The sequence below is a fragment of the Aquarana catesbeiana genome, linkage group LG11 (genome assembly GCF_042186555.1).
Source record: "Aquarana catesbeiana isolate 2022-GZ linkage group LG11, ASM4218655v1, whole genome shotgun sequence".
Taxonomy (NCBI): domain Eukaryota; kingdom Metazoa; phylum Chordata; class Amphibia; order Anura; family Ranidae; genus Aquarana; species Aquarana catesbeiana.
The window spans coordinates 23,220,768-23,236,296 of NC_133334.1; the positions used below are offsets into that span (position 1 = coordinate 23,220,768).

The 15,529-nt window shown below is 46.1% G+C and overlaps 1 protein-coding gene across 6 annotated transcripts in view; it reads right to left on the reverse strand.

Moving 5' to 3' along the window:
• Positions 1-15,529, reverse strand: part of USP47 (ubiquitin specific peptidase 47) — a 111,807-nt gene that overhangs the window by 25,428 nt on the left and 70,850 nt on the right. For 4 of the 6 annotated variants that reach the window (XM_073604078.1, XM_073604074.1, XM_073604072.1 and 1 more), the window contains 9 exons: positions 12,477-12,605; positions 10,008-10,084; positions 9,845-9,900; positions 8,583-8,695; positions 8,385-8,489; positions 4,976-5,183; positions 3,496-3,611; positions 3,140-3,256; positions 607-1,387 (listed from right to left, as the gene is read on the reverse strand). In XM_073604078.1, coding sequence (XP_073460179.1) covers positions 607-1,387; positions 3,140-3,256; positions 3,496-3,611; positions 4,976-5,183; positions 8,385-8,489; positions 8,583-8,695; positions 9,845-9,900; positions 10,008-10,084; positions 12,477-12,605 — 1,702 coding nt within the window. The remainder of the gene's footprint in view (positions 1-606; positions 1,388-3,139; positions 3,257-3,495; positions 3,612-4,975; positions 5,184-8,384; positions 8,490-8,582; positions 8,696-9,844; positions 9,901-10,007; positions 10,085-12,476; positions 12,606-15,529) is intronic. The other 2 variants (XM_073604075.1, XM_073604077.1) reach the window with 1 other exon arrangement.

Genomic DNA, 15,529 nt, shown 5'->3' on the forward strand with positions numbered 1-15,529 from the left:
AAGCCCGAGCTAGCCACTCCCGCCTCCCCACAGCTTAGCGCTCCAGTGAGCGCTGGAGGGGCGGGGCAGAAAGCCAGGGCCGGAGCCTGGCAGTCACAGCTCTGCTCAGAGCAGAGGGGGAGAACTGAGCGATCGCAGTCTTGGATTGCTCAGTTCTCTGCGCAGAGCCAGCAGGAGACAGATGCAGCATCGGAGTAATGCGGCAGCCACCTAGGTCAGTGATGGCGAACCTTGGCACCCCAGATGTTTTGGAACTACATTTCCTCCCCATGATGCTCAACTACACTGCAGAGTGCATGAGCATCATGGGAAATGTAGTTCTAAAACATCTGGGGTACCAAGGTACACCATCACTGGCCTCGGGAAGTATAATTTTTATTTATGGTTTTCCCCCCAAAAGCCCATACTTCTCTTCTAATAGATCGATAACTTTGCTGCCATTTTGTTACCTCTGTCCGCAGCTACCAGAGCAGCAGGCTTCCCAATAATCATAAAAAGCGTGATGTCTCCCAGATCAGAGAACGCACCTCAGAAATATATGGATTCTGATCAAAGCAAAAAGATACGTTTTTAAAGAACTCCTTTCTCCACGGTGCACAAACTTACGAAACGTACATTTCTGCCCTTCCCCAGATCCTTCCTCCCCAGAATGCATCTCTGCTTTGAAATACACAAACTGGGTCTCCTCTCGACTCTTCCCGCTCTCGTCGTACTCGCTGTCCGTCCCAGAATCCTCCTCGGCCGTGTCCCAGGTCTCCTTCTTGCCCTCGTTGGCTTTGGATCTGCGGCTGCTGGTGATGCTGTGGGAGTCGAGCCCGTTGGCTAGTGGTATGGGGGCGTTGTCCGCATTGCACAGGGTGTCGCTGCTATGGCTTGAGCTAAGGATATCGCTGTCCACAGAACTAGTGCTCCGGTCGTTATTAATATCAGAGTCCGATCGCTCTTCCGACTGGAAGTTGTTCTCAGAGTCGGCGGGGAGAATCCGGTTCTCCAGGTCTCTGTTATCGGCTGACCCTGAGGAATCCGCCTCGTTCAGCGGAGAGTCAATGTTTTCAAAGTCACTGCCCTCTGTACTTTTACTGCTGTCCCCGTTCCCCCCTTCCTCCTGCTGCTGGAGGGACAGGGACTTGAGTTTTTCAGTGCTTTCCTCCAGAATGGCATCCACGGACTTCCCGTCTCCTTTGCCCCTCTCGTGGAGTGACCCCTGGCTTTCGGAGTCCCTGCAAGGCTTCGTGCAGGAGGAGCGCAGAGCCTGAGGGCCCGGGGCGTGCTCTGGGAGGGACACGTACAGTCTAATGGTATTAGCGTGACGGTCAAGGAGCTTCCACAGGTGAGACTCGGGAAACGGCAGCTGGTGGTCTGTGGAGTTCGAGCTCTCAACAAATACCTGCAATAAAACCAAAAAAAAGGTATGAATCAGAGGCATTCAAAACAGGTTGTACAATATAGTAAATGGCCCCATGCACATGGGCCGGCAAAACAGAAAGCTGTACAGGCCACCCGACATGTCCTTAGCAACCCATGACATCATCGTTGCTAGGATACGGCCTGCACAGCTTTCCATTTTGCAGACAATATACGGAGAGGAGGAAAAGGCCGGGAGCAGGTGCGGGCTAAAGTGATACTAAAGTCTTGTTTTTTTTCTTTAAAAATAACAATCATGTTATACTTACCTGCTCTGTGTATGGTTTTGCACAGAGCAGCCTGGATCCTCCTCTTCTAGGTCCCTTTACCAGTGTTCTACCAAGAAAGTTCCTCTCGGCGGATAAGGACCCCCCTCTACTGCGCAGGCGCTGCGCCTGCGCAGTAGGATCCAGCGGAAATAGCCGAAGGTGAAAATCAGCTGTACACGGCGCCTGTAAGAGGGCCCCTCTCGGCTCTTTTTTATTCCCCCTCTAGGTCCACTTGGATGGTGGGGAAGGAACCTGGACCCAGGGAGCAGGTGCCGTGCACAGCTGATTGAAGATTTTGAGCTTCGGCTATCTCCGGCGGCTGATGGTAGTTCGTACTGCGCAGGCGCTGCGCCTGCGCAGTACAGGGGGGGTCCTTATCCGCTGAGGGAACTTTCTCAGCAGGACGCCGCCACTCTTGGCCCCTCCTTCCAGTTGAGTTCCCCCAAAGCAAGCAGCTTGCTATAGGGGCACCCGAGCCGAGGCTCCCTGTGTCCATTCAGACACGGAGCAGCGGTCTTCGGCCCCACCCCTGCTCTCTCTGATTGGCTGACTTTGACAGCAGCAGGAGCCAATGGCGCTGCTGCTGTGTCTCAACCAAATCAGGAGGGAGAGTCCTGGATGGCCAAGGCAATGGTGGATCGAGATGGGCTCAGTTAAGTATTAGAGGGGGCTGCTGCACACTAAAGGTTTTTTTTAATCTTAATGCATAGAATGTATTAAGATGAAAAACCTGCCTTTACAATCACTTAAAGCGGAGTTTTCAGAGGTGGTCTTAAATGAAAGACCACCCCTCCACCGCTCGTTTTTGGCTAGTTAAAAAAAAAAAAAATTTCTTCTAATTTGCCTTTTTATGAAGTACAGCCTGTACTTCCGATCCATCTGGTTCGCGGCACAGGACGTCATATCCTCTTCTTCAGCGAGCCCCCCTCCCCCCATGTCTTCTGGGACATGTGTGTGCCAGAAGACAACCGGCCATTCACAAAGTGCCGTGCGACTCGCACAGTAGGAAATGGGCAGTGAAGCCGCAAGGCTCCACTGCCTGTTTCCCTTAATAAGAATGGTGGCGCCTGCATCCGATCCGATTGATGGAACGGCTGGGGGGGGGGGCCAAATCACGGGCTCAGGTAAGTGTTTGTAGCTGCTGACTTTAAAAAAAAAAGATTTGTTAAGCTTTCTCCCTCCTCTGTCACAGGAGTTAACAGGATTGCTCAAATCGGGCTGTTCCTGCGGCACCCCTGAGGACTCCCTGTGGCACCCCGATTGAAAAACACTGTGCTACAGGTTTGGATTGAGACTGGAGACATGCTGCAGAAGACAGTAAGAAACTTGAGACATGTAGAACTAGCAGAGGCCTGCAGAGTTGTTGGCGTCCAAGGGCTGGACAACAAATACCAAAGCGGCTCATATGGCCCTCGGGCCGCAGGTTGGACACTAGCGAGTAGGAATTTATACATACATGACCTCACCTTATTGCTTCGGAAGAATCCTTCCGCCTTGAGTGTTTTACTGGGCACGCTCAGCAGTCGTAGGTCATTGTAGCAGCGTTCCAGAACGATACGCATAGGATCCCATAAGTCTATGGTCTGCCATACAAAGAGACAATTGGGAATGAGAAAATATTAAAGACATCACCGCAACCCCCAGCATAACAAAACTACAATCCAGCAATACACATACATACACATGGATGAAAACCACCATAACAACCCCCCACCCCCGATCATTTGCGCAGAGAATCCGATGTTTTAGCATGTGGACACAGCACTGGAATAAAGACACAGAACATTGCAATCTGAAGAACTACTACTCCACCAATCCTGACCTTGGAGATGAGCTGCTTGAACTCCTGGATTGTCTGGCTTAGATAAGCGCGAACACTGACTGGTGGGACGATCGTCTCTCCCTTCAGATCCACCACGTACACCTTCACCATCACCTCTGCACAGTCACAATAAAGATTTTACATATCCAGCACAAGGGACAAAGCAAAAAACTTATAAAAACTAGTAAACAAAAGTTTACTAAAAAAAAAAAAAAAAAAAAAAAAAAATTCCTAAACCTTTTCGCTGTTTTTTTAGGGTTGTTTGCACACATTTAAAAAAATCATTTTAGGCCTGAAGATTACACAAAACCCCCCAAATATCCATTTTCTGAAAGCACACACCCTAGAAAATAAAACCAGGGCAGTGCCAATTTTTTTTTACGTGACACGATATTACTGCAAAGGTAAAGTAACAGGGTGGATATAAATCAATGAATTAAAAAAAAAAAAAAAAATCTGCTATCAATCTATCCACTCAAGAGCCGAGAACCCCAGGCAGAGAGAAAGCACATCCCCGCCGGGTCAAGTTCGAGGGTTCAGGTAAGTAAAACGGGGAAAGGGGAAGGTGGAAGGGGCTGGGGGGCCGGTCACTGCCAGGTGTTTTTTCACTTTAATGCATAGGATGCGTTAAAGTGAAAAAACACAAAGGTTTACAACCCCTTTAATCTCTTACCTGTACCTCTGTGTGTACAGAAAAGAGGCATTCTAATTGGTCAGCACCATCAAATGGACGGCGCTGACCAATCAGAATCTGTCTAACTCGTCCTGCCAGCGCTGCGAGGAGAGGAGAGCAAGCCACGGGGATTTCAAAGCTTGCTGATGCCTGATTGTAGGACTCAGGTACAGAGAAACTGGGGGGGGGGGGGGGGTCCAGTGTAAGGTCACCTTACAGATTTCTGCAAAGGTGAATTGACACTTTAAGGCCTGGTTTCACACTAGTGCGGTGCCAGATATCGCATGCGATTCGCACCGCATTGCTGTACAGATCACATGCAAGGTTTGTGTGATGCATCGCATTAGGACCGAACTCGTGCTGGACCCTTTTTTTTTGTCCGCACCAGAATCGGATCACATGGGTGTTCACACTCATGCGATCCGATTCTGCAAATCGCGCTGCGTTTTGCAAACTGATTGCGGGATGTCAATAACATACACTCCGCAAATCAGTTTGCATGAACAGGTTTGCAATTTAGACGCGGTGCGGATTTGCAGCAAATTCGCACCGCACCTAGTGTGACCCGGACCTAAGGGCTATCACAAATGGCTTCTCAATGTTTTTAAATACTTTGCAGTGGCTTTAGACACACTTATCGAACATGAAGCCCAGGCTACATAAAGCTAACACAGGCCTGTGTGTCCTCCGCCTCAGCAGCCAGACCTGACAAGGGTTCACTTGCCTAAAACAGAACGATTATTTTGATCAGTGAAGCTGCAATCTGCCCAACCGATATAAGCGGAGCGCGTCAGACTGGTCACTCACCTCCCGGTTTGTAGGACTGGAACACCTGGTCTGGCCGTTTAGTTTCCAGTAGCAGATCGAACATGTAGGAGGATTTGACCCCACCCAGCAGCAATCCCATTGGCCGATCTTCCTCGTCTTCATACGATCGCTCTAAGTAGTCATGAAATTCATCGTATTTTACTAGCCGACAGCAATCCAGAGGGACGACCCCTTCCAAATCCATGATCTGAAAAAAATAAAAAAGCCAATCCAGTAATCAGCGATGTACACTGCGACCTCTGCAGCCCTGACCCTTCTCCACCCAGATCTCCAGGGCAGAGACCCAAAAACGTTCCTCTCCCTACATACAGCGGACAGAACAAAGTTCCTGACTCTCGCACATCTCCATTATAAGCTTTACTGGCATGGAGCTGGGAGGTAAAAGCAGACCCCCCCCCGCAGACCCTCCCCTGTTTGGCCATCAGGGCTAACACTGGTTCCCCTCTCCTGCCTGTGGCCCCCCCTAAAGTCTTGCAAAATCGGCAACTATTCCCCTCCGTTTCCAGTGATGCAACATCGGAGATGTTGGGTCTTCAGCTGCCTTGAGTTGCTGACAATGATTGATGTACTTCTTGTGCATGCACTATGGAGTTTTTTACAGAGCAATCCCATGGTGTGCATGCGCAGTTCAGCATACATTCAAAAGAAGGATAAAAGGTTTTTTGTTTTTCTTTGCAGAAGAGGCGTAGAATGTCCATCCTGCAGTAAAAAGCCTTCTCACAATTTTTCAAACTTTAAAGAGGAAGAAAACCCTGATGGGTTTTTACTTTCTTTTTTTTGTTCCCTGCAAAGTAAAAGCATAATGTGCTAGTATGCATCGCATAGCCCCTGCCCATTGCAATGAATGGCCAGCGCTTCGGAAGCACCTGAAAAGCACTTCGGAAGTGCCGCAACACGGGCATTTTTAACCCCTTCTTCGGCCACTAGTGGCCGAAAAGGACCGCTTAAACATAAAGTGCCGCTACAACGAACGGCGCTTCAACGCTAACACGCGGGCGGCCCCAGTGTGAAAGGGGTCATAACCCTTTGATTACCCCTTGATGTGAACCCCTTCCCAGCAAATGTCAGTACAATGACAGTGCATATTTTTGGCACTGATCACTGTATAATGTCGCTGGTCCCCAAAAAGTGTCAACAGTGTCCGATTTGTTCACCGCAATATCACAATCTCGCTATAAGTCACTGATCAACGCCATTACTAGTAAAAAAAATAAAAATAAAAATTCCATAAAAACATCCCATAGTTTGTAGAAGCTAATACTTTTGCGCAAGCCAAACAATATATGCGATTTTTTTTTTTTTAACCAAAAATATGTAACAGAATACATATTGGCCTAAATTTGTGAAGAAATTTGACTTTACATTTTTTTTTATTGGATATGTTATTTTTTTCAAAAATTGTCGGTCTTTTTTTGTTCATAGCGCAAAAAAAATAAAAAAAACGCAGAGGTGATTAAATACCACCAAAAGAAAGCTCTATTTGTGGGAAAAATGACCGCGCAATTGCCAGTTAAAGTAAGCGCAAAAAAATGGCCTGGTCATAAAAGGGGGGGGGGGGGGTGTAAACCTTCCGGAAGAATTTAGTCTGAACAAGACCTTATGACACATATGGTTCACCTGGAGGGAAATATTTATATTCCTCTCCAAAGTAAGTTCACTTTTTGCACCTGCATTTAGGGTGTAACATGCTGCAAACGCCTCGCCTTCCACCCTCAAATCGCCCCCACCCCCCTTTCCTCTTGCAACAGTAGGTGAGGGTTCTTCTCCCCCGCAGCCACTGGTAAATTTAAAATCAGTGGGGCTCTCTGAACGAATGAACTGCAAGTCCCGTCTGCCCCTCCACATAACATGTAGTCATCAATGGACCAAGGCTGGGTTCACACTAGAAACCCACCATCCTGGTACTACCCTTGCGATCTGCAGTGGGTGTCAGTGCAATCTTAAGCGGACCTTCAGTCATTTTTTCAACTTTCTATCTATTAAATCTTCTGCTCTTGTTGTGGTTTTAACTTTGGATAGTAAAAAGTTTTTTTTCTACCAGTAAATACTTTATACAGCCCACTTCCTGTTTCTTGTCTTGTCATTAGCCTAGCCCAGTGATGGGCGAACCTAGGCACCCCAGATGTTTTGGAACTACATTTGCCATGATGCTCAACTACACTGCAGAGTGCATGAGCATCATGGGAAATGTAGTTCCAAAACATCTGGGGTGCCAAGGTTCGCCATCACTGGCCTAGGCTTATGACATCATGCACAGCTCTCTCTCTTGTGAGAGTTTGACAGGAACAGAGGGGGGAGAGTCATAAGAGGGCCAATGAGAGCTGCAGAGCTGGAGGTGTGCCTATGTGTGTCTGTGTAAATCCAGAAAGTGAACAGGCAGCAGCTTCAGCTGCTCACAGTTAAAATGGACGCAGCCAGACTCAGTGGAGGGAGATTTCTGCAGCATTTTTGGCAAGTACAGAATCAGAGTATATATAAAATATGGGAAGCTTCAGAATGGCAAAGATGTTTTTATTACAAATTAAGTGAGCAGACTGCAGTTTCTCTTTAATGACACTGCCCAACACAGGTCGCAAATGCAATGAATTTGCTTGCTTCGGATCGCATGGAACTGAACGACCATGTGATTTGGTTGCAGTCCAGTTCCCAAGTTGGTGCATGCAGAACTTGGTACAGTGCGTTACAAATTGAATGGGCCCAGATCGCCCTTCACTGAATCGCATGTTAATTGAACAGGAATGCTGTGCGGTTCCTGTGCGATTCAGATGCGGTTCCTAGTGTGAACCAAGGCTAGACCAGGCCATGCATGATGCAAAATTTCTTTCCGGGTTGCAGGAAAGAAATTTGCTTTAATTCCCCATTAACACAGACAGTCGTCACCATCCCCACAGGGAGAAGACATTGATTATGACTAGTGGCTATACCAGCTGCTTGCAATAACTGCACGCAAGATCCGGCAGGCTGGGTGTACCCAAGTTGATCGATCAATGTGCAGGCTGAACTATATTCAGCCTGCACATACATGGTTCGAATCTCGGACGGTTCCTGCAGAACCGGATGAGATTTGAACCGTCTACGGCCAGCCTAAGACTGCAATAATCAGCATGCTCTTAGTCCATTGAATCTTCCTCCAGCTCTCCAACTGACAGCCCGTACACAGGTACGAGCAGAGAGCCGGAGGAAGTCAGCAGGAGCCTCACACTGCACCTGTGATCCACTGATTGCTGATGCAGGCTACTGTAAAATAAAATAAAAAAATAAAATTCACATTTTTTCTTGAAAAAATAAAACATGCATTTATCATTTTTTTTTTTTCACAGATCAACCCAGTCTTTAAAAGTGGAGTTTTATTTGAAATCGCTCATCTGTGATCTACAGTGTGCAGTACCTTCCATGCGATCTCCACGGCCTCTTTCATGGTCTTATCCTTGTGCACCTCCAGCTTGTTCTCCATCAGGATCTGCTTGACGGGATGCATACAGAAGAGCTTCAACTGCAAACACAACAGGGATCATTACAAGGGATGGAGACCACAGACCGGTCATAAAATCAGGGGGGATAAAGCCAGAGAAAGGGGGGGCCGTACTTTACAAGTATTCCGCTCGATCTCTCGCTGGCGTTTCTCCTCTTCTTCCTGCTCCTTCTCTCTCTGCATCAAACGCTTGATGTGTTCCGGAAATTCGCTCACCTCCAAGAATTCTGGAAGGGAACAACGTGAGAGGTCTCATTACACCTTCTGAGTCACTGAGTAGAATGCAATGCGAGGAGCTCTAGGAGGCTTTCTACACAAATGTGAAATTAAAGTGAGATTTGGGGAGGTCACTACTGGGCTGCTCTCCTTGCTGGAGGCTCTAATAAGAGGAAGCGAAGTTCTGCCTCTACCAAGATCTCCACTGTGCAGCTCGTTTTGCACAGAGTGGCCCCGAACCTCCTCTTCTGGGGTCCCCCGGAAGCTCTTGCGGCTCCTCCCCACATCTGATAACCCCCTCGGAGAAGCGCTTCCCCGAGGGCTTTACCTTGCGGGCGCGCTCCCGAGTCCAGCACTCGGCATCCATAGAGGCCGAATGCAGGGCTCGCCTCCACCCCCGGCGCTCGTGTCAGTAGATTTAAATGACAGCAGCGGGAGCCAATGGCTGTGCTGCTATCAATCTATCCAATCAACAGCCGATAACCCCAGGCAGAGAGACGGCGCGTCCCCGCCGGGTCAAGTTCAAGGGTTCAGGTAAGTAAAACGGGGGGCTGGTCACTGACAGGTGTTTTTTTACCTTAATGCAGCACCCCTTTAAATTCTGAATTCTCTTCCCTGATTAGTGTCACGTGAATCTCTAAGTTATGTACAGCAGAACAATGTGTCTGCCCCCTCCTTTAGGCTGGGTTCATACTATTGCGATGCACGATTCCAGTGCAGGTTCCTGCATCGCATGTGTCTGGCAGACCGTTCACATTGCCCTATGCGAACCGCTGTAGGTGTCAATACAAAGTTAATGACACCCCTAGATCGGTTCGCAGATCGCAGTGCGAAAACTGTCAAATGGTGCAGGTATTGAATCGCATGGGTATGAACAACCCATATGATCCGATTCTAGTGCGGACCAAAAAAAAAGGGTACTGCACCAATTTGGTGCGAATGCGATGCAAATTCAGCCATACAATCTGTATGGCTGAATTCGTATCGCACAGACATCGCGTGTTATCTGCACAGAAATGTGGAGCGAAACACATGCGATGTCGCACCAGCGTGAAGCCAGACTTAAAGTTCCTGCAAAACCTCCTGCAGCCGATGCTTTACCCACCACAAACACCACACCTTCCAAATTGGTAACATACAAGACACCGATCCTCACTTACTTGCGTTTTTGGCAGGATTCTTCAGCCGATACATGAGCATGTAAGCATTAGTAGAACTGTGGAAAGAAGAACGGTTATATAGCAGTAGTTTCTGACAATTTCCTAGTAAATATTCTGGCAGATGTGGATACATTTTTTATCAGAAAAAAAGCATTGTACATACCTGGCGAAGGCACTGGAGTAGTATCCCCGGCTTCCTGTAGACCCTCCATAGGTTTTCTTAATGTCCTCTTGAGTTATCTGTATTACCAAAGCACAACCCTTATCATTACAGCAGAGAAAATTGAGAGGTATGACCAAACCCAATAACAGCAGAACATGGAGGGGGGGGTTATGTCAATAAAGAGGCGTCAGGTCTACTCGACTGCCAATCAGAATCCCCAGCATTACCTCCAAATTTGGCAATAGTAATTGCATGTAATGTATACCTGAATGAACAGAAATTTAGTACAGGAATTTCATTGCTATCTACAGAACACAAGGTGCTGCTGTTTTGTTAGTTCAGACGTACCTGACAAGCTAGTGTAAAGTGATTCTAAAGCCTTAAAGTAGAACTATAGGAAAAACATATTTTTTTTCCATTTTGGATAGAGTAAGGGAGGGTTATAACCCGTCAGGTCCCCCCCCCCCCCCCCATCACCTGTGTCCCATGGCAGAGATTTCCCTTCCCCTCCTGTCCTGTGACAGTGAAACTTTAGTTCTGCTTTATGAAAATGTAAAAAAAAAAAACAAAAAAAAACAAACAAAACAAAACAAAAAAATGACAGGTCCTCTTTAACCACTTCCATACCGGGCCTAAGCTGACACTTCTACATGTAAAAATCATCTTTTTTTTTTTTGCTAGAAAATGACTCAGAACCCCCAAACATTATATATGTTTTTTTTTTTTTTAAGCAGAGACCCTAAGGAATAAAGTGGCGGCAGTTGCAACTTTTTATGTCACATGGTATTTGCACAACAATTTTTCAAACGCGTTTTTTTTTGGGGGGGGGGGGGGACCGTTTCATGAATTAAAAAATAAAACAGTAAAGTTAGCCCAATTTTTTTGTATAATGTGAAAGATTATGTTACGCCGACTAAATAGATATCCACCAACATGTGACGTTTTAAAATTGCGCACACTTGTGGAATGGCGCCAAACTTTTTTTTTTACAGGTTACCAATTTAGAGTTAGAGAGGTCTTGTGCTAGAATTGTTGCTTTTGCTCTAACGCACCCGGTGATACCTCATATGTGTGGTTTGAAAGCCGTTTACATATGTTGGCTTCTGTGCACGAGCCCACGGGGACACGGGCGCTTCAAAATTATTTTTTTTTTATTGTTTATATTACTTTTTCTTACAATTATTTTTTTTTTTTCAGATCACTTTTATTCCTATTACAAGGAATGTAAACATCCCTTGTAATCTTTTAATAGGAATGGTGAGTGACAGGTCCTCTTTATGGAGAGCTCTGGGGTCTCTCCTCCAGGCTGGAAAGATCGAAATAAAAAAATAAAAAATAAACATTTTTTAAAAATGAACGAACGATCTCTTTATTTCCAACCGAGTTCTTAGCTTTGTTTACTTCTGCCGCCATTCGAAGGTCATAGACATGATTGGGGAAATTTCTATGCTCAACATCCGGCGGCTTCTTTCTTTCTTCTTTCTGTTCACCGATCGCACTGGTAAGCTTGGAGAAGCACCGGAGGGTAGCGGGATATGGGGGGGGGGGTGTACGGTGACGATCAAGAGGCTGAACTGCCGCTATAATTGTTCTTAGGGTGCACAGACTCGCTGGCTGTAAAAGAGGATGATATCTGAATGATGCCTGCAGCTGCAGACATCATTCAGATATCCCCAAAGACGTCATATGACGTCCTTTGACTGGAAGTGGTTAAACACCAAGAAAGCCTACTTCATACTGAGCCACATAATCTATATTGTGTGTTTGCATCAATTACAAGTAATGAGGACCCTGGCTACTGAAAGCCACCATCTAGGACTTGAAATACAGCAGACAACAGGACCTTCTGGTAACCCAAATCCAAAAGAAATTCCTAGCTAAGCTTACCGACCAGGATTTTATCCTCTTCACAACGGAATGCATCTGCGAATCAGATGCGTTCCCATAGAAGATAATGTGCTTGCAATTCGCACCGCAATGCCCAGAAAACACACACTTTTTTTGAGCAAAGCGGAGTGCGAATGCAACGCACATATGTGAACCAGCCTCATTCAAATGAACGTATTTTAAAATGTCATGCGAATTGGATGTGGTGTAAGCAGCATCCAATTCGCATAGGTGTAAACCGGGCCTAACAGTTTGCGTTAAAAACAGAGGTTTAATTTGCACACATTTGCAAACACATCCATAAGCTACAGAGCCCTGCCAAGGCACCCCAGTTGTAATATTGGGGTGCCTTGACAGGGCTCTGTGGCTTACACATGTATTTGCATTTGTGTGCAAACTAAACCCGTTTTTAAAGCAAACTGTTAGAAAGGATAACTCTGTTGGTTGCAGACTGGTCGGTAAGTTGAGCTGGGAATTGCTTTGGTTTTGTTTTGCATGCGTTGCCCTTCCACGTGCTTTTTGCTGCAAAGGCCAGTTATAGGTAGGGGCAGTGGGTATTTGTTTGTACTTCTGGTAACTTACCCGGCTGACATGCTGGTCGTTGAAACTATACCACTGGTCGTCGGAGAAGGACCTGATGCAGGCATAGTAGTGTCCGCCCGCTGCACTGCCTGAATGCACCATCACGGAAAAGAGTTCATACAAACAATTCTAGAAAAGGAAATTTGTGTACATTTTAATATGTGGTACAAAAAGACAATTCACAAATACGAATCTCTACAATAGGAGATAGAAACGAAAAATGTAATTAAGGCTGAAAGCTGCATTACATCTCCTGGACTTATGTCTATTATTAACATTTGATGGGTTTATTGCTCTCCCAGAGAGACACTCCTGGATCTGAGAGGAGTGAAACCCACACAGCTGTTATGCCCGCCCCTTCCCTTCCCATTCATAGAAGCCTTTGTATTTTGTGAATGTGTTCACATAATACCAAGCCTTCTGTAATTGGGCAGGAGGAGGGGAGGTCATAGCAGCTGCAATGGCTCTACTGCAAAAGGATTAGTGTCGCTCTCCCAGAACTACAGAGATAGTCTTCTAGGAGTACTATAAAGCTGTCAGATATAAATAATAGGACTAAGCCCAGGTGTACTTCGCTGAACTTAATTCCTGAAATTTAGCTTTAAAGTGGTTGTTAACCCACTTCTATTAAATACTCCCATCAGCTCTGTACCATTATAATAATTGTCCCTGTGTTCTCTAAAATAAATCTGCCCGATTGTACCTATACGAGCTCCGCTGCTCAGCAGACTTCAGCTCTCTTCTCTCCCTGGATCACGGCTGCAGTGGGCGGGGCCAAGCCCTAACATCAGTCAGGAAGGAGGGGGAGAGAGGAGAGAGAGCCGACAACCAGCTGAGCGCCGAGGGCCGCACTTATATAGGTATGATCGGGCAAATTTTTTACAGAACACAGGCACAGGGACAGTTATTATAATGGAACGAGCAGAGACAGGCAGAGAGGGGAGGGGGGAGAAGGACACAGGAGACAGATAGCAGGCTGCGGATGATGGAATCAAGCAAACTGACCACAGTGTCAGAGTTCAGCAGCCATAATTACTGTGGTCAGTCTGCAGAGGGGAGGGCATAGCCAGGCAGGATCAGCCAGGAATTTCAGATGATATGGGGGTCCAAATAACACAGCACAAGCACTGTGCTGTTTAACATGCTTTAAGGGAAGAGGATCTTTATTTTTTGGGGGTTAACAAACATTTTAGGGTATCAAAAGTAAGTTAATGCAAAATGAATGTTTCACATATGGGTTGAGGCTATATATGGAATCCAAATCATTCGGGTAGGGGGCTCGCATGTGTGCCGCCACCAGGTCGCTCCTGTTACACACATCATCTCATCCCATAGTAGAAGCACCTGACACAGTGTAGTAAAACACTGGCTAGGCACACAGTTAACCTTTTGATGTTAACCCCCCTTCCCAGCCAGTATCATTAGTACAGTGACAGTGTTTTTGTTTTTTTTTTAGCACTGATCACTGTATTAGTGTCACTGGCTCCCACAAAGCTTCAGTCAGTGTCTGAGTTGTCTGCCACAATATGGCAGTCCCACTATAAGTCGCTAATCGCTGCCATTACTAGTAAAAAATAAAAACAAAATATCCCATAGTTTGTAGACGCTATAACTTTTGCACAAACCAATCAATATATACGCTTAGTAGCAGAATACATATTGGCCTAAACTTATGAAGAAATTAGATTTTTAAAATTTTTTTTTTTTTTATTGGATAAGTTTTATAGCAGAAAGTAAAAAAAAAAAAAGTTTTCAAAATTGTCGCTCTTTTTTCATTTCTAGCGCAGAAAAAAAAAAAAAAAAAAAAAAAAAAAAAGCAGATGTGATCATATACCAAAAAGAAAACTTTGTGGGAGAGAAAAAAAAAGGACATACACTGTATTTGGGTATAGCATCGCACGACCGCGCAATTGTCAGTTAAAGTAGCGCTGTGTCATATCCCAAAAAGTGGCCTGGTCATGAAGGGGGGAAAATCTTCCGGGGAAAAAAATAAAATTTACATGAAATCATTTTTGTGAACAGGCAGAACACATAAATGACGCGCATAAAAACTCACTGAAACTTGCATGTGAACTGATGTGAAACTGATGTGAAAATTATGTAAACTGATGTCTCTGCAAGTGAAATCTGCACGGTTTTTCCCATCAGTTTTCATTCAAGTATGATGTAAACGAGCCCTTACATTCCTGGCATGCCAAGATTGCTAAATGTCACGTTTGCTTGATCTTTCAACCAAGCTGTCAAACCATCAAATGGCTGGTGTCATAACTGATCACATGTGCAGCACCATGGGAGCTGCAAACCAACCAGAGGCCAAGATGGCAGCTTCCTTGGCAGAAAAGGATAGAGAGGGTTTAGTTCCACTTTAAAGTTCACTAAAACATCGAGATCATCTTTAAAGGGCAAGTTCACCTTTACAGAAAAATCTGTAAGGTGAACTTACACAGGACCCCTTCCCCATCCCCCCTGGTCCCACTGACCTGGAGCGCGGCAATCACCCGCACTGACACATCGGGTCGCCGCCTCACCGGTCCAAGGCTTAGAAAGCCACTCAGCTTAATCTCCAAAACGTACCTCGTCAGGAGGTACTTTTAGGAGCATTCTAATTGGTCGGGCGCCGTTCAATCAGAACCCGCGTAGCCCGTCCTGTCACTGCGGGCGAAGAGGAAAGTCGCGGGGATTTCAAATCTCCTGACTGGTAAAGCAGCGATACGAGCTGTTAGAACGAACGATTGCCGGACTACAGGTTAGCAGGACGGGGGTGGGAGGGTGGGGGGTGGAATGGTGGACAGGGTCCACCATTCCACCTTTACAGATTTTCTGTAAAGGTGAACTTACACTTTAAAGTGAAATTAAACCCATCCATTAAAACGAGTTAAAAAAAAAAAAAAAAAAGTTAGACCCCTTTGACACTGGAGGTGCTTTTCAGGCGCTTTAGCGCTAAACATAGCGCCTGAAAAATGCCTCACCTGCAATCCCAGTGTGAAAGCCCGAGTGCTTTCACATTGGGGCGCTGCGCTGCCAGGACGTAAAAAAAAGTCCTGCAAGCAGCT